We start from the raw sequence: 19139 nt of genomic DNA on the forward strand, positions 1-19139 counted from the left end.
AACTAACTTTATGATATAAATGTGTATCTCTTTGCAATGTTTGGTGTCGACACCATCTAAAGAAATAAATACAAATGATCGACTTTTTTTTTTCTTTTTTCAATACCTATTATTTGAGATGTATTTTATTTGAACTTATTGAGAAAACTCAATAATTTATAAATTACATGTAATAAATAAATACTCATAAATTATTGAAAACATTAAACCCAAATCATAAAGAGCGATGTTATAATCTCTTTATCACTTAACTAATTTTACAGGTTGATATATACAAATAAATATATCTTTTTGCAACGTTTGGTACCGATATAACCCAAAGAAATAGATACAAATTAATGATCGACTTGTTTTTCTCTTTTTCTTTCTTTTAACACCTATTATTTGAGATTTTTTTTATGTGAACTCATCGAAAAAACTCAATAATCTATATAAATTACATATAACAAATAAATACGCATAAATTATTAAAAACATTAAACTCAAATCATAAAGACTGATGTTATAATCTATTTTTATCATCCAACTAACTCTATGAGTAGATATATACAAATATGTATATCTCTCAGCGACGTTTGGTATCAACATAACCTAAAGAAATAGATACAAATTATCAACTTGTTTTTTTTTTTCCCTCTTTTTCTTTTTTCAACACCTATTATTTGGGATGTTTATTATATGAACTTATCGAAAAAACTCAATAATCTACGAATTACATATAAAAGATAAATAAGCATAAATTATTGAAAACACTAAACTCAAATCATAAAGACTGATTCTTTTATCATCCAACTAACTCTACGAGTAGATATAAATAAATATGTATATCTCTTAGCAACGTTTGATATCGACACAACCTAAAGAAATATATACAAATGATCGACTTATTTTTCTCTTTTTCTTTTTTCAACACCTATTATTTAAGATGTTTTTTATATGAACTTCTAAAAAAAACTCAATAATCTACAAATTACAGATAACAAGTAAATATATATAAATTATTGAAAACATTAAACTCAAATCAAAAAGATTGATGTTATAATCTCTTTTATCATCCAACTAATTCTACTAGTAGATATATACAAATGACGATTTCACAAACGCCATTAGTTGACTAATTTGTTTCCAATATTGTTTGGTGCTTGCCGTGCACTTTGGTGCAGATTAGGCATTGTCCTGTTCAAATCCTGACCTCATACAAAATTGAACTCCACATCAAGCAATGTTAGAGAGCCATTAGGATAAAAAAAAATTGAAGGCATATACGCATCAGGCATGCATGCGCGCGCGGGCACTGGCGGAAAGATTGATGTAACAAGTTCTACAAGTTAGTTGGGGCGGGCGGCGGGGAAGAAGGCGACGAAGATCTTATTTATATTTACGAGCATAGATTATATTAATTATCTACTGCAAAAATATTGTGATGTATTAACATTTCTCTTAAGCTATATTGGGAATTAAAAACAAGAGTTTTTCATGCAACAGATGAAGATAAAATGAAGAACAGATGAAGATACAATAAAAAGATTGTTGGAAATGGCTAAAATCAATATATATATATATATATATAATGAAGAACAGATGAAGATAAAATATACGTAATTAATAAAAGAGATAGGAAAAGGAATCCAAATGTTGGCATCAGGAAGATAAATAAAATGGGGGATGAAATCACAATGAAAAGGAAGATGAGAGAGAGAGAGAGAGGGGGGGGGGGGGGGGGGGGGAAGTGTAATTAGATAAGCAATCTAATTCTTCTTCTGACTTAGGCTTAAAACTAATAGTAAAATTAGCAAAAGCATGCATGGGTTTGACTAGAAAAGGAGCTGAATATGTCACTGTTGAGAGCTCCATCTTAGCTACTTTTATTTGTTTAAGTATTGTGGTGACAAGGAAACCCAGCAATCATGTAATGTGATAAGAATGATCATATTTTGGGAATAATAATAATACGAATAATAATAATACTAATAGGGGGGGAGAGAAAATTAATAATACTAAAAAGGATCGAATGCGATGGAACATAAATAACATGATGACAGCATCTGGCCGTCCAAAAGACCGACATCCTAATAATGTTAAAGCAAGAGGACTGGATGAGTCGGATTAGGTGGTTTAGCAAGCAATTGCTGCATCATTGCTCCTATTTTTATTTACTAACAAACATCCTGATGTTAGGGCGGCGTCTAACCCTAGCTAATTAAAAGATCTTCTTATATATATATATGTGTGTATATATTTGGATCTCCTCATGTTGATTTCATTTTTCCCTTTTTGATCTTTTGATATATATTCCTTAATTTCTTTTTTCACCTGGGTTGTTTAATTTTGTGGCGATGGATAGAAACGATCGATGACTTAAAGATATAATTTTACTTTTAATACAGCATGAGTTTATATATGATAGAATTGTATTAGAATAAGATCAATACAACATTCTTCACTTAATTAGAAACCATTTTATATATTATAAATAGCTCCAAACGTACATTTAATTAGCATTTCAATTCTTTAATTGTTGCAACCCAAAATTAAATTATCAACATTGGATTGATGTTTTGGAGAGAGTCCTTAGAACACACTACTCCTATATTGAATTGAAGATGGATGGATTACTACAGAGGCAATGGAGTGGGCTTTATTTAGCTGCATGTGAGATACATAATGGGATTGTTTGGATAATCAGAAAACTGGAGATCTCATAAGAGAACAGCATGATTTCCAAATGGGGTCCAGCCCATGGAAGATCAAGGACACAATTATCCATCCGTTTGAAGCTGTATATATATATATATATATTGGGAGGAGGACTATAGCAGTAATTGGATTCATTCATTGCTCATCATCATAACCAAACACCTTCATTATTTACTACTTTCAACTCCTTTATATATTTATCAAAACAAATAAAAAACCTCTCAAGCATGCTTCCCCCCCCTCTCTCTCTCTCCCCCACAAGTCAATAATGTCAACGGACAGCATCTTCGCTTGTTGACGCAGCAACTTAGGAAGAACGAAAAAGAAACAAAAAAGAATATGCAGAAAAAGTAGATATGATCATGTGGTGGAAAGATGGATCAGAGAGAATTGAGATCCCATTTTATGGTAGCTATGATTCTTGTAAGACCCTTAGTTTTTGATAGATTTCCTCCTTCTTATTGGCAGTGATTACATGCCTGCTGTGTTAAAGCATAAGATTAAAAAAAGAATAAAAAAAAAACATCCAAAAATTTTCAGATGAAATAGAAGAAATTCCATAAAGATGTTCTTTTGTTAAAATGATCCCTAAAAACAACCCATCAAAATGGTGATAATTACAAAATTAAAAAAAAAAAAAGACAGTCTTGAGATCAATATTAATTCGGTTAATTTGATCATGAATTTTTGTATAAAAATAATTAATGTTGTATCCATATATATGTGTGTGTGTGTGTCATTTGGGTTTAAAAAATCCAATCAGATCGACCCCACAAGATTACATAGTGACATGACTCATGAGATACAAATTAATTAAAGTTAAGATGACTAGTGTTGTTGCATGCCTTAAAAAGGGCTGGATCTAAACACATACACATATAGCAATGTGGTTGGGCATGCAAGCAGCAACAGCTACATAATAGTTGGTAATTGAGACAGTAGTGGTTATGGATGACAGCATCAAAGCTTGCCTCTCTTGTTTGGTGCTTGTTGACCAAATTTTGGTCCATAATATGCTTGATTACATTGATTCCATTACTCTTGTTCATAAACACTAATTGAAACTTTTAATTATATTGCCACCTTGAGAATATGCATGCAACACACCAAATTATAACTTATATATACACAAACTAAACGCCGCGTTTAAAATCTAAAGAAAGCAACAATACAGTGCATGCACGAGATTCTTGTTATCCATCTTGGAAGGTCTTAATTAATTGAACATACATTATATATTTCATTTGCTAGAGTGACTTTAATTAGGGTTCCATTGGGTCTGTAAAAGAGTACTGAAGAATGCATATACATTGTAAAGCTTTTCTTCTTCATTTGAATTTAGCCATTCTAATTAATAATGCTGTAAACTAAGTAGGTATAGCTTCCTATTGAGAGAAGGAAAATGGGTGTCGATCTATCATATTGGTTTAATATTGGAATTCGTTATATTATATATACAAAATTGAAGGGTTTTTCTTTTTTGCTAATAAAACAAGTCAGTCGATGATGTGTGTGATGGAAGGAAATGGTTGCACTGATGTTAACTTATGAATGAATTAATTGTGGAGAGGAGATATAAGGGTTAGTTAGTTGATGGACGTTAATGGACATTTACAGCTGTTTGTGGAGTTCAATATCTTTGATTTACTTTTTAATCCAAGAAACGGGTTATAATGATTAAACGTCTCAAGCTAGCTATCCTCAAGATAAGACCCATATGTGTGTACTGTTTGTGTGTGTGTGTGTGTGTGTTGTGGTGGTATATAGGCATTGATGATAAGACATTTTTGTATCCTCTCTCTGTCTCCCCCACCAACCTATGTGGCTCTACTCAATAATTTTCACCAAACAATTGGGTTGGGGCTGTCCTGTCCCTACTGCTAGTTTTTAAGGCTTCAATTCAATAGCGTCAAAGCTTAAAGGCTGCTCCATTCTGGGGATTGGATCTGATCTAATGGGAAAAGTAGAGTAGCCCCGCCCCAACCCATAAAAAGAAAGAAAAAGAGAACGTCCCTTCCCTTCTTTTTCCTGAAATGAAAAGCAACCCAAAATGAAATCCTTGGGAGGGAAAATGCCTATCAAAACAAAAGTCATATATAATTATAATTCTACTACTTCGTTTTATTCATAATAATTTTGGGTAAACATGAAGTTAAAAGAGTTGTGTGGGTCATGGCTGGATAACAGGTGGTACTTAGGCTTCTTCAGGGCTAGGCCCCCATGGGCAAGAGGACCAATAATCTACCCAAGTTCAAGGGAAATGCAAAGGCAAAGACAAAGGCTCCACCACCTCTTTTATGGACGTTCACAAGCAAAGGTATACCCTTGTACCAATGTACTTTGAGAAGCCCAAGCCCGTTTCATTGGGCCAGAAGCACTACATGTCCCTGGAGTTCTGTAGTAATTGACGGGCTCCAATCACCCAAACCCTAAGCCTATGTTTACATAAAAGCTTTGATTCCATTCCGTTGATGCAGGGCAAAAAATTGTTCTATACACACCTAAATCATTATATATCCACCGTGGAAGGTTGTTCTAGTACCACCACAGTCGCAACTTAATGGAACAGATAGCATTGGCAAGTTTGAGGAGGGTCTCATGTTCAAGTTTTATAAATCTTAATTATTCTCTTCTTATTATGTCTTGGAGTAATTCTTTGTCACACGTTTATATAAGTTTAAGAGGTAACATGATTAATGATATTGACATAAAAACTTATCACGGTGTTACTAGACTCATAAACCACACGCGAGTGTAGTCAAGTCTTGTAAATTTTATTGACTCGTCTCATAAATCTAATCTCATGGGTATGTCAACACATACCTTTTTTAATTTTGCATTTGCATATAATATATACATATATATATATATCTTGAAAAAAAATGTTTTTGGTTATAAAACAATTTATGTAAAATATTATATGTAAAAAGCAATTAAAGACTAACAGGTACCAAATCAGACCCATACAGAGTGTATCGCTAGTTTCCATTAACGTTTGCTTGAGATGGCTTAGTTTGTTAAATTAAAGCTTATTGTTTTGTCATCTAATTGCTTTCCAGTTGTAGACCACATCCAAAGAAGAAAGCACAATCAAGCCATTAAATAAACAGTGACACAACAAAACCATTTTATATATCTGCAGATAGATGATGATATGATATCCATTTAGACCTACCTGCTTCAGAGAGAGAGATTTCATTTCAATTCAATTCTCTGTTTTTAGTTATAACAGGGCCTATCTATCCGTCTGTCTGTCTGTCTGTCTGTCTATGATTGATTATCAGCAAAGGAAAATAGGTAATGAAACAAGAGCAAGAAAGAGGGTAGCAAGGTGACCCGGATTATCAGCAAAGGAAAATAGGTAATGAAACAAGAGCAAGAAAGAGGGTAGCAAGGTGACCCGCATTTCATGTGCCCTTCACCTTCACGTGGGTGAATTATATGCAATGCATCAACCAAATTAAAACAAAAATGAAGTGAAGTTACAGCTCATGCAAATTGAGGTTGAGGATGGCAAAAGTGATTTGAGTTCACAACCACATACTCATTCCCTTTGGTTTCTTTCATTGATTCGATTCACCAAACAAACATATATGGCTGTGGTTAGTTTGCCCAATTGCTTCTTCATTTCATACACCAAATTAATCTGTTTTCAAACTCAAAACTCTACCACAACAACACAACTAATCCATCTGCTCAATTGAATTAAAAATGGGACAAAACTTCTGCTATTCCAAGAATTGAAATGCAATCCAATCCAATCTTTCTACAAGCAAAAATCAAACGGGACGACAATCTTAATTAAACCAAAACAAACCAACAACCTAAGATATATTTTCCTCCTTGTTTTCTTTCTCTGAATATGAAACAGAAAAAAAAAGAAGCAGTAGTGACTTTAAGAGAATAGATCCATCCCATTGTATAAGGTTATAAGAAGTCATCAATGTAATTACAATCTAATAATTCCCCATCTCTCTCTCACTCTGCTTCTAAGTATCGGCAAAATAAATATATATATATATATATTACATAATAATTCATTTCAAATCTAAAACAAATTCAAATTCTAAAAGAGAGACGGGAGACACAGCAGCTGAACCGTATCACGATGAACCCTTGGGATTACGATTACGAACGGAGAGCTGAACGGGGATGGGCCGACCCGTACCCGTCCCGCCGCAGCTACTGCACGCCATCCGCCCCGACCCGGCACAAGTCCGGCAGCCCACGTCGCCGTCCGACCAGCGGGAGCACATGCAGATGACCCGACCCGTGCCGTTGCAGCTGGGGCATCGGGGGAACTGGGTCGGCCCCATCATAGGCTTCTGGTCCATGACCGACTTCACCAGAACCGCTCCGGCCAAGACGCTCAGACCGGTGGCCAGCGGAGTCAACACAATCGGACCCATCTGGGATTGGAGAAACAGAGGAGGTTGCTGCTGTGCTTGGGGCGGAAGAAGAAGAAGATGGGTTATTATTTGTAAATGGATTCTTGTTCCGGTCTGGGGGGTTGATTTTTTTATAAGGATAGAAGGAATGAAGTGGTGAAGCGTCGGTACACGTAGAGGCGTGTTGAGTTTGTGTGGGCTTCGGGAGGCGGGAGGAGGCTTGGAGCTTAGTGAAGATGTTCTTTTCGCTATTTTCTTCTCTTTCTCTACTCCATTTTATTTGAATTTTCTTTCCTTGGTGGGTGTTGTTTGTTCTCTCTCAATTCTTTGGTGGGTATTGTTTGTTCTCTCTCTCTCTCTCTCATCCTCTTTTGTCTGTCTTTTGGGCATTATTTAGATTTTGCTTTGCTTGCACTGCTGGATCTCTCGGGCCTTCTGATTGCCCCAATCTTATCTTTACATGCATTTTAAGAAATAATCCTTGTTTTTTTAGAAAAATCTCAAAAAAATTTACTTAAAGGGTAATGTTAATTATTATTTTAGGAATAATTGTTAATATATAATAAATGCACATGATTTTTAATTTTCAAAATTCAATCAATTAATTTAAAACATTATTTAAAAATTAAAAATAAAATAAAATAAATACATAATTTAAAAATAATATGCTCTTAGTTGTAACTTGACTATTTAAACTTCTAAAGATGAAAATAATAAGCATTACCCTAATTTAAAATGAAATAACAAAAATAAACCGATCTTAGGATGATCGTCTTTGCGCGACTGTCAGTATTTGTACTTTCAATTATATCAATTGAGATAAATTACAAATTAGGCCTTTGACCTTAGTTCAGAGTAAGGATCAAATTCACAATCCACTGAATTGATATCGATATATTATTTATTTAATCATTCGACTTATGTTTTGAAAATAATAAATTCATGTTGTGTCTGCTTCACACACACAGTGAATTATAATGTATATATTTTATAATAACACGGTCCGAGCAGGTCAGGTCAACAATGGAATAACGATAGGAACCTTTTGCTAACAAGAAGACTGATTGAAGTGCAGCAGCAAGCAGGCCGCCCTCGCCCACACCCGCGCCCGCGCCCGCGCCATCTCCAATGACACATTAGGATACAACATTCGCCCCATATTCTTCCAGCTTTCACATTTCTCCTCTCTCAATTCCATCGTTTGCAACGTTTATAACCTCAAACATACAATTAATGTGTAAGCGTGCCACGTGACAAAAAGCTCGCCCTTTCTAGGTTACGGGTCAAGCTCGGCTGAGTTAATCTTTGGCCCAAGCCCTGCCGGCCTTGGATACTCGTGGGTCACACACGGTCTCTCGGACGACCCTTGACCACGAGGACGCATATTTGTCCCGCGATTTGTGCCTTCAATTTTGGGAAGGACATTGATGATTATTGACCCTAGAGGAAATCTTCAAAACCCACAACGGGCTAATTATTTCTAGTCAATAACAATCGCCAAGATCTCATATTGGGGTACATAGACATTTCTATTGGTACATGGATAGTCAGTCATGTCCTTTTGGAAAGCTTGCGTCTATAACTAATGGATGCACATCTCTTCCATGGATGGTAGTATTATTAGAAGATACCCATTCAAACGGTACTAGTCCAAAGTATAAATAGGAAGCCATTGGATCGAGGGATATATAATTTTTCCGTTTAATTATTTCTTGCCTTCTCTAATTTTGTACATAGTTTTGAGTTTGAGATTGCTCATATTGAAATCTTTAGTATTACTGACTGCAGATTTTGAGACTGAAACTGTTGGAGGCGTTTTATCATTTAACCCTATAACAATTTATTAGGTGCAAATAACACTTCTAAGAGAGTGACTTTGTTCATGATCAAAGTCTAATTAGATTTGTTCTTCTACCCCACTTTCCTAACTATTTTAAGGTGTTACTTTACTCTTGGGTGGGTTTAAAAAGTGGGACTATGGAATCTGATCCAACTATGTCTGAGACAAAAAAAACCTTAAAAGTTGGCAGATATAATTTTTATGTTTAATCATTCCTTGCCTTTTCCAATTCTGTACACAGTTTTGAGATTGCTAACTGTAGATTTTGAGACTTTGAAACTCATAGAGGCATTTTGTTGTTGAACCCTATAACAATTTAGTGGGTGCAAAAAACACTTTGAGAGTGACTTTGTTCACAGTCAAAGTCTAATTAGAATTGTCCTTCTACCCTATTTTCCTAACAATTTTAAAGGGTTACTGTGCTCTTGGGTGGTGGGTTCAAAAATTGAGACTATGGAATCTAATCCAACTATGTATGCAACAGAAGACTTAGAAGTTAACAGATAGGATAGATTGAATTTCATCTGTTGGAAAGACAATATGATTCTACTTTTGACATAATTGAATTTGTATTATGTTTTGAGTGATAATCTGTTGGAAAGACAATATCTCTCATAATAAATATGTTTTGTCATCATCAAATAGACTTATAAATAAAAAAGGGGGAGATTGTTGAGAAATTTTATATTTTGATTTAATGAAAAAAATTAGTAAATTTGGTTAAAGGATGATGGCAAAGACAATTAATAATGATATGAAAAGTTAAGTTTTTAACCGAGTATTTCATTGAATCAAGTAAAAAAATGGCTTTTGTTAATCGAGTAATAAGTTCAAAATAATCAAATATCTCAACGATCAAATAGGTTTCAGTAAAATTTTCAAGTGTAAATTAATCAAGTAAATCAACTTTGTAATCGAGTAATGTTCGGTCAATCCTAAAAGTAATCAATTACAAATATAGGATTAATCGAATAAAGATGAAGTATACTTGACTAAATAAGTTGTAAGCACCCCCGCCTGGATATCCCCATCCACCAGGACTACCCGAACGGGAGAGCCTACGGGAGGAGAAAGAATCAACCACAAGACAAAAATTGCCCTGGCATGCATATACGAAATAAGGATAGCGGAAGCAAAGCAAAACACATGCATGCACTATGAGTACCCCGCTATCACAGCGGTCACATGATAAATACACAAACACAGACTCTTGTGCTGACATACACGAGACTCGAGGAAAGACCTGGTACAGTACAAAATAATAGAGTAAATTCTACTCAACCATCAGAGTTGACCGGGACTGTCTGTACACCATACCGACTCTGCCGCCAAAAGCTAACTCCCTTTCCATGGCCCACGCTGCCACTATCTGGAATGATAAAAAGCAAAATGAGTCGAGAGACTCAGCAAGCATAAAGAAAGAAAGACTGAAGGATGAACATATCCAGAAAACTCTCTCCAGGATAAACCCCCAAGTACACACAAGCCATGAGACACTACAACACAATAGCATAGCATAATAAAAGCATATACCGATCCTTAGGGCCCACACAAGACACCTGGCACCCAAGTCCCATACCAACCTGCCCCTGCCCTGAAAGGTAACATGCATCTCCAACAAACCTGCGCGCGCTGTCCCGGGTCGGTACTCCGGACACCCGAGCCAGAGGCTCCCTCGGAACGATACTCCCGTTCGAGAACTATATACTACCAGTAGCCATGCAATGCACATAAAATGCAATGGCGTAGTGAGCATCAACGTGATACATGGCGCCGATACATCCAGGCATCAGGCCATGCTCCCCTACATAGTAAACCACACGCGATGCATATGGTCGTGCTGGATGCAACCTAACCAAGCTAGAATGTCCGTGTCCAATCATACTCAATAAATGAATATCCCAACATACAACCCGTACCCATGTGCATATCAAATCATGAACAGTAAAATAATGAATTTAGACGTGCAATAAATCACATACGGGCAGAGCTAGTCAGCAGTGCCCGGCACCGGTCAACGGCCAGTGACTAGGAGTGTCCACCCGACGGTCCACATCAGGGCCGTACAATAGTCTACCCCAACGTCACCAACAACCGATATCTGCTCTACTGCTCGATAGCTCTAACCGAACCATAAATAAATCCAAGAAAACCATAAATAAACTCACACGTCTAGGAACCTAATCCCCAAGCTGGGTTCGGCATCATTCCCAAAAGGAGTGGGGGCGGTACAAACCCCCCATAGGCTCACAACGAATAAAATTCTAGAAATCTCGAATTTAATTTAAATTAAAGCAACTGAATAATAAGTCAACAAATAAGGCTAGGTGCCGAATTAAAGTAAGGGAGGTGATAAAATACAGAAAATCATGGGGTCTTTCACGGGAATTAAAGATCATGAAGAGAGGGTTATGATCTTGCTTTACACAGCCATTTCTTATATTACTTACACTCCCGCTGCACAAATTAATACATTTTACTAATAAAACTAAGCTTCGATTTAAAACCCATAGGCATATTTCCGACAACTCAACTCAATCGGTATAAAATCGAAGCTATTACGGGTATATGAGGGCACTAAAATTTAGAAGGTAAAGAGAGCTTGCCTTATTTTGCAGATTTCTGGCCTTCGCACACTGCAAAATAATATTAACGCTAAAATAAACCAAAATACAACCTAAAAATACGATTTAATCCGTAGAGAATGTTTAATACAAGCTGATTAACCTACCTCGCTCTTCAGATCTTCACTTGCACAGAGAAAAATTATTTTTCTTGGATTTTTCTTCTATTTTCTCTCTTTTTCTTCGCTGCCTCGCGTCTGATTTTCGCCCGATTGCTCACTATTTAAGCTTCTATTAATGCTTCAATTAATTGCAGCAGAAATCGGCTAAAAATTAATTTCTTTTCCTCCCAGCCACCCGCGCTTGCCTCAGCTCGAACCCGCGCCTCACGCCAGCACCCGCGGCCACTAAGTTGACTGCTTCCTTAACAATACATACACATTCAATTAATTTTATAATGACTTTCAGTAATTTTCGAAAATTTACACTTAAACCCACAACTTTCAAAAACCTCCACAAACACCCCTAACTCCCATTTCCCTTATTACACTTATACCCCAAACAATTCCATAATTTCACCTATTTAATTTATTTTATTATTTTCCTAAATACTCCCTAATAAGCAATTATTTTCCTTAAAACAACATCAACATATATTTCCTTAAATTTTCAAATGCTCAAATAAATTACTATTTTCTTCAAAATAACATAAATAAATATTGTCTCTTAATTTCTCAATTACTCGATGTTGACATCAAACACCAAAATTTATAATCATTATTTATTTTCAAATTTTGGGATATTACATAAGTGTTTGTAATTGAGTATATAATAAATTTTTTTGTCAAGACTAAAGTAATCGTGTAAAATGATTTTGTAATCAAGTAATGATCAATCTATACTCGAGTGAATTGCTTTTGTAATCGAGTAAATACTCTTTAAAATTTCTGGACACTTTTTACTCAAGTGATTGAAATATGTAATCGAGTGATGTATATTTTGTATTCAAGTAAATTAGTTTTGTAATCGAGTAGATTTATGTTGAAAATAAGCTAAGTCTCTAGAACTTAAATTTAACCGAGTAAGAAAGTTTGTATTCGAGTAAAGATACTTATGTATTCGAGAACATAGCCTTGTCTAATAGAGTATAAGTTAAATTTCTCTATGACTCAAATTTAATCAAGTAAAAATATCTTTGTAGTAAGTAAAAAAACTAATCAATTACAAAACCTATATAGTCGAGTAAAGATCAAACTTAGTCAAATAAACTCTAGTTTGTACTCAAGTAATACTTTATAGATTTTGAAAAAATATAGCCGTACAATTCATTAAATGCAAATTGTATTTACTTTTCAATGCATTAAATATTCTTCGGACAACATTTGCATATTTTATGAATTTCTAATTAATTGTTTGAAGTTTGTAGAGACAAAAAATGATAGTTGTGACAAAATAAAATAAAATATTCTATTTGTTTAAGGATAGGTCAGTAGTTGCAATCAATATCAAAAGAGTATAAAAGAGAGATGAAATCTGATAAGAAAGAACTAATGAATTCCAAAAACTACAACTTTCTTGAGCTCAAAGCTTTCAAAGATCAAATTACTCAAGCTAGTCATTCAAAAGAGATAGTGCTTAATTCATATTTTCTTATCTCTTTGTATTATCAAAAGAAGCCTTTGTAATTTGTAACTTCATTTCCTTATTTTGAAATACTTTTCTTTACAATTGTTCGTGAAATTATAAAGGTTAAGCTTTACTCTATAAAAGACATTGGTTATGGTTAAACCAAAGTTAAAAAATCATTGTGTAAAGGTTAGTAGTTGAACCTGCTCAAAAGCTATTAAAGTAAGATTAGTTTGATTAAATCCTTGATGAGCAGTTAAGATAATGGATTAGGGTTTAAACTGAACCACTATACATCTTGTGTGCTGCATTTTTTAATTTCTTTTAATTTAAGTTCTTTTTCTTTTTAAAGGGTGAAAAAGCTTAATTCACCAGCATCTTAAGTTAACAAACTCTACATACAAGATTTAAAGAAATGAGAGATGCAACTCTCAACAATAGAACTCTTTCTTAAATTTCAGCAACAAAAAGCCTACAAATAGAATTTATAGAGAATAAACTAAACCTTGTGAAAGAGAGAAAATCAGTGTAAACAGTATAAGCTTAGTGAAACAGTGATTTTTTGAAAATTGAAAGCTTCAGAACATTTTCTTATCAAGTCTCCTGATCTCTGTTCTCTGTTAAGCTTCAAACATTGAGTACTGATTTTGTAATTAAGTAATGATCAATCTATACTCGGGTGAACTCCTTTTGTAATTGAGTAAATACTCTTTAAAATTTTTAGACACTTCTTACTCGAGTGATTGAAATATGTAATTGAGTGATGTATATTTTGTATTCAAGTAAATTAGTTTTGTAATCGAATAGATTTATGTTGAAAATAAGCTAAGTCTCTATAACTGAAATTTAACCGAGTAAGAAAGTTTGTATTTGAGTAAAGATACTTATGTATTCGAGTACATAGCCTTGTCTAATCAAGTATAAGTTAAATTTCTCTATGACTCAAATTTAATCGAGTAAAAATATCTTTGTACTTGAGTAAGTAAAAAAAGTAATCAATTACAAAACCTATACAATCAAGTAAAGATCAAACTTAGTCAAATAAACTCTAGTTTGTTCTCGAGTAACACTTTACAAATTTTGAAAAAATATAGCTGTTATAGCTCATTAAATACGATCCATCTTTACTTTTCAGTGCATTAAATGTTCTTCAGACAATATGGGCATATTTTATAAATTTCTAATTGATTGTTTGAAGTTTGTAGAGACAAAAAAATGGCAATTGTGACACAAAATAAAAAGAATATTCTATTTGTTTATGGATAGGTCTGCATTCAATATCAGAAGAGTATAAAAGAGAGATGAAATCTGATGAGAAAGAACTATGAATTCCAAAAACTACCATAACTCTCTTAAGCTCAAAGCCTTCAAAGATCATTTTACTCGAGCTAATCATTCAAAAAAGATAGTGCCTAATTCATATTTTTTTTTATCTCTTTGTATTATTAAGAGAAGCCATTGTAATCTTTAACTTCATTTCCTTCTCTTGAATTACTTTTCTTCACAATTTTTGTGAAATTGTAAAAGTTAAGTCTTACTTTGTAAAAGATATTGGTTGTGGCTGAACCAAAGTTAAAAAACCATTGTGTAAATGTTAGTAGTTGAGCATGCTCAAAAGCTAGCTAAGTAAGATTGATTTGACTAAATCCTTAGTGAAAAGTCAAGATAGTGAACTAGGGTTTAAGTTGAACCCCTATACATCTTGTGTGCTGTATTTTTTAATTTCTTTTGATTTTAGTTCATTTTCTCTTTAAATGGTAAAAAAACTTAATTCACCCCCTTTTAACTTAACAAACTCTACATACACGATTTAAAGAAATGAGAGATGCAACTCTTAACAATATAACTTTCTCTTAAATTTCAATAACAAAAAGCCTGAAAATAGAATTTACAAAGAATAAACTAAGCCTTGTGAAAGAGAAAATTAATGTAAACAGTGTAAGCTCAATGAAACAATGATTATTTTAAAACCGAAAGCTTCAACACATTTTCTTATCAAGTCTCTTGATCTTTCTCTTCTCTTTTAAGCTTCAAACATTGAGTACATATAACTTTTGACTTCTCTTCATTTAATCTAGTTGTTGGAGGTCAAAATTGGAAGTTTCAAACTATAGCAAACTAGTTGTTAGTAACTTCTAAATAAAAACTGAAATGACCCTCCTCCTAGAGCCCCCGCTAGCATAGAAGATCCGTGAAAGGGTCATTACTTGAGTAATATAGAATAGTAACACAAACTAAAAACTCAGACACCACCTTTATTAAAAACATACCTTTTTAATCACATAGCATTTCATAGTCATTCTTACATAAGCATTCATACCGTGAGCCCACCTGGCATACATAAAATAGATCCATATCAAAATTATAAAACATTATTCTAACACAAGCATAATGACACTCAAGACTTGGCCTCAGGAAGACGCTGCACTTGCTATCATGACTCAATAATCTGGACCTAACTTTGTTGAACGCACCTGCGATCTCATGATACTCTTACCTGGAATGATGGAAAGCAAATGTGAGTCACGAGACTCAACAAGCTCTAGAAAGGAAGGTATTAGGTTTTCAATAGACTCTTCCCAACATTCCATGCAATTCATGCCAATGCAACCACACCATGCCATGATCCATATGTGCCTTACTTCTAAGTATATAACATAAAATCAACTACACATTAAGGGTCATTGGGGCCCACATAAGCCACACATTGGCACCCAAGTCCCGCATATAAACCTGTTGTAACCTACTATAGGCTACCATATCATTATTCAATAAGATTCGCCTTTTCCTGACTTTGGTCAGCTTTTCCTGACATACATAACATATTGCCATAATTGGCCTTTCCTGTCATACATAACTTGTCATCATAACATCTCGTTGTCGTGGACTCGTTCCATGGTCTTATGCCGTGGGCTTACCCCACCTCTCATAACCACTTATCCTTACCATGCAGTACAACACATAAGAAATGCAATGGCATCTACAGCGTAAACGTGATGTCAAGGCCCCCATAAACCAATCATCAGGCCATGCTACGCCCATATAAAAATACACACATGTGAAATACTCTAAATGCATGTGCTCACCTAGAGTACCCAAACTGGCTCTTAGGCCAATCGGGTCATGCCAATGCTCACATATCCCACCACACATAAGGCATGTTCCCTAAATGAATGCAACCCAACCCCCTGCAATACACATATCATGATATGCTCACAATCAAGGTGAGAATCTGGTAGTACCAGCTCTTTTGGCCTGTCTTACGCTTATCGTAACAGCCGATGACTGGCGCTCATATATCCAGCCATCAACAACCATGATCCACGATCGACAGTCAGTGGTTTTGTACCCCATACCCTTAAGACACACTCTTAGATGACATCAACTCATCCGCACTACACTTAGCATTTCATAAGCATTCATCATAACTTTTCATGCTCCTGACAACACAAACAACGTTATGTCATTTGCGTTCCTATCTCTTCTCATACACAGGAACCCGTTTCCACATTCATAATAAATTATTAACATAACCCCATAACTATTTTCTAAGAATCTAGCCCCAACGGGTTTGACATCATTTCCAAAGAAAGCGAAGCGATGCAAAGCTCCGTGACGATCGAAATGAAAGACACTAAGACATCACTACGTAACTCATTCTATTAACAATAACCTCATTAATAAAATATAAGTCATAGGGTGGTTGCCATGCGGATTATTATTATTAATACGTGGAATCGAATCACGGTGAGAGAGGATATAAAATACGAGAAACTACGGAGATTTTCACGGAAAATAAAGAACAGGAGGCGAAAGGGTTAGGAGCTTCCTGAAAACGGTTGATTCTTGACTTTTATGCACTCCCGCTGCGAAGTAATACAATTAAAGTAGATAATGAGTTCTTGGGCACCAATTAATTAATTTCGAATATATAAGATTAATATCTCTATGTGTATAATATTCTAACAATTTATTTAACTTACCTGAAAACTTAAAAGGGGGATTAAATCAAATTTTTTCCCACTTTTTCTTCAATTTTTCACCTCCGCGAGCTGCTGGCTGATCCCTTCTTTCTCTCTCTCAATCCCTTAATTTCACTTTGCTGGCTTGCGTCACTCCAAATTAGCTTCAATTTGTAAGTTCTAAATCTACTGTTTGTTGCCCAAGATTTCTCCCTTTTTTATAGCTAATTCAAGTGGCATTAAAGCCACAAAAAGAAATGGCTAAGGAGCAGCCACGTCCCAGCCCAAGGTGCTGCCCATTTTTTTTATTTTAATATATAATATAATGTTAATATTACCTAAAACTATTTTATTTTATTATATAAAATATATATTTGCTCCCATAATATATATATATATATATCAACTATGAGCCTATACCACATGCAGTCACGTGAGCAACTTTTTCATTTTTACATTACTAATTTTTCTTTTTATTTATTTTTAATATAATATAAGATGTAACTTTCCCAATTTCATTTCTTCTTACTCATAAATATAATTAATTTAATACCCTTAAGTATATTCCTTAAACCACAAATCCTCAATAAATCATTTCTAACACTCAAAATTATCTATTATTATGTTTTCAAAATATCGAGATGTTATAAAAATGATTGATAGTTTTATAAAACGATCAATTATTTATTTCAAATTTTGAAAAATCACTTGATAGTTTTTTCAAGAATAAAAATTAGTTGACTATTTAAACTTGAAACATTGATCTAAAATGTATATATTAAATTGATTGACTTGTTTTAAGTGCCAATTGACGGTTTCAAAGAAAAAGTCGACAATTATGAAGAATAGGTTAACAATTTTTCATTAAATTTAATGTTTAATTGATTTCTGTTTCATTTTCAAGCTACTTCCTTCGTCTTTTAAATTTTAACAATATTTTAGGATTCACAAAATTTCATTAATTTTGAAGACAATTCCAAAAACCATGTTCAAGAATTGTTTAAGATCAAAAATCAAAACCTTTGAAATCCAAAACACTTATTTTATCATGTCCAAAACCTTTTAAGTTCAATATCATTAACACTTTATTAAAGTTTTATGTTTAAGATAAACATAATCAAAATAAAATTAACAAAATCAATTATACCCAAGATTGTCAATTAGTATTCTTTCCTAGAATTAAGCGATGGACTTGATCATCATTTGGGATTATTTTTTACGATTTAGTGATTAGTCCAAATCCAAATAAACTAGGGATAAACCCATTTTCCTAAATGTTAGGAAGGTGTTCTATGAGGATAATCTTAATCCATTTGAAATTGTCTAGGGTAAATATTCCTAAGCAAACTCTACCAAGGAGACCAAATCATAAACTAAGGATTTTCTCTAATCTACTGTAAATAGAGAATGATCTTTCATCATAGATAATAATTCTCAATCATGATCTCACACCATCTCTAGCTCTCTTTTATTTTTCTACTATTGCTCTACGTTAAACTTAGGTATTAAAATGATTTTCTTGACCCTTGTTAGTAATTTGGCGAACGAAAAAATTCGAGATGGTAAAAGTATGAGTATTATTTGGCTTGATATATTTTAAATACGGTCAACAATTCGGTCAAATATTCGTCATAAGAAAAATATTCGGGAGAGACTTAATTCGTGTTTAATAAGTTCCAACTGAATAAATTCGTCAATAAAAATTTGACATATTATATATATATATATGCACACAAACATATTTTTGATAAACAAGTAAACAACTCATTAAACATAAAAATATAATTTATATTTTCACCAATATTATAAAATGAGAATTGTTAAGACAATTCATATATGCACACAAATATATTTTTACTAAACAAGCAAACAACTCATCAAACATAAAAAATATAATTACACATGCTGGTCCCTTAGGGTATGGCTATTCAAGAAGGGGTTGAATTGAGTAATTAAAATTTTTCTCCCTTTTAATAAATATTATTGATTAATAATTTTACTTAAGAATATTATTTGATAAATATAATAAATTATGTTTGAGATTAATAATTAATGCAAATCA

The 19139-nt window shown here is 33.7% G+C and overlaps 1 protein-coding gene across 1 annotated transcript; it reads right to left on the bottom strand.

The window, feature by feature from the left end:
- Positions 1-6587: 6587 nt before the first annotated feature.
- LOC127796524 (uncharacterized) lies at positions 6588-7228 on the bottom strand. The gene has a single exon (XM_052328697.1). The coding sequence runs from the start codon at positions 7104-7106 to the stop codon at positions 6801-6803; it is 306 nt and encodes a 101-aa protein (XP_052184657.1). The 5' UTR covers positions 7107-7228; the 3' UTR covers positions 6588-6800.
- Between the last annotated feature and the right edge of the window lie 11911 nt (positions 7229-19139).

Source organism: Diospyros lotus, chromosome 3, assembly GCF_014633365.1.
Source record: "Diospyros lotus cultivar Yz01 chromosome 3, ASM1463336v1, whole genome shotgun sequence".
NCBI classification, from domain to species: Eukaryota; Viridiplantae; Streptophyta; class Magnoliopsida; order Ericales; family Ebenaceae; genus Diospyros; species Diospyros lotus.

Excerpts from the sequence above, each read along its gene's own strand:
- LOC127796524 (XM_052328697.1), bottom strand. The coding sequence starts at position 7,106 with ATGGGTCCGATTGTGTTGACTCCGCTGGCCACCGGTCTGAGCGTCTTG.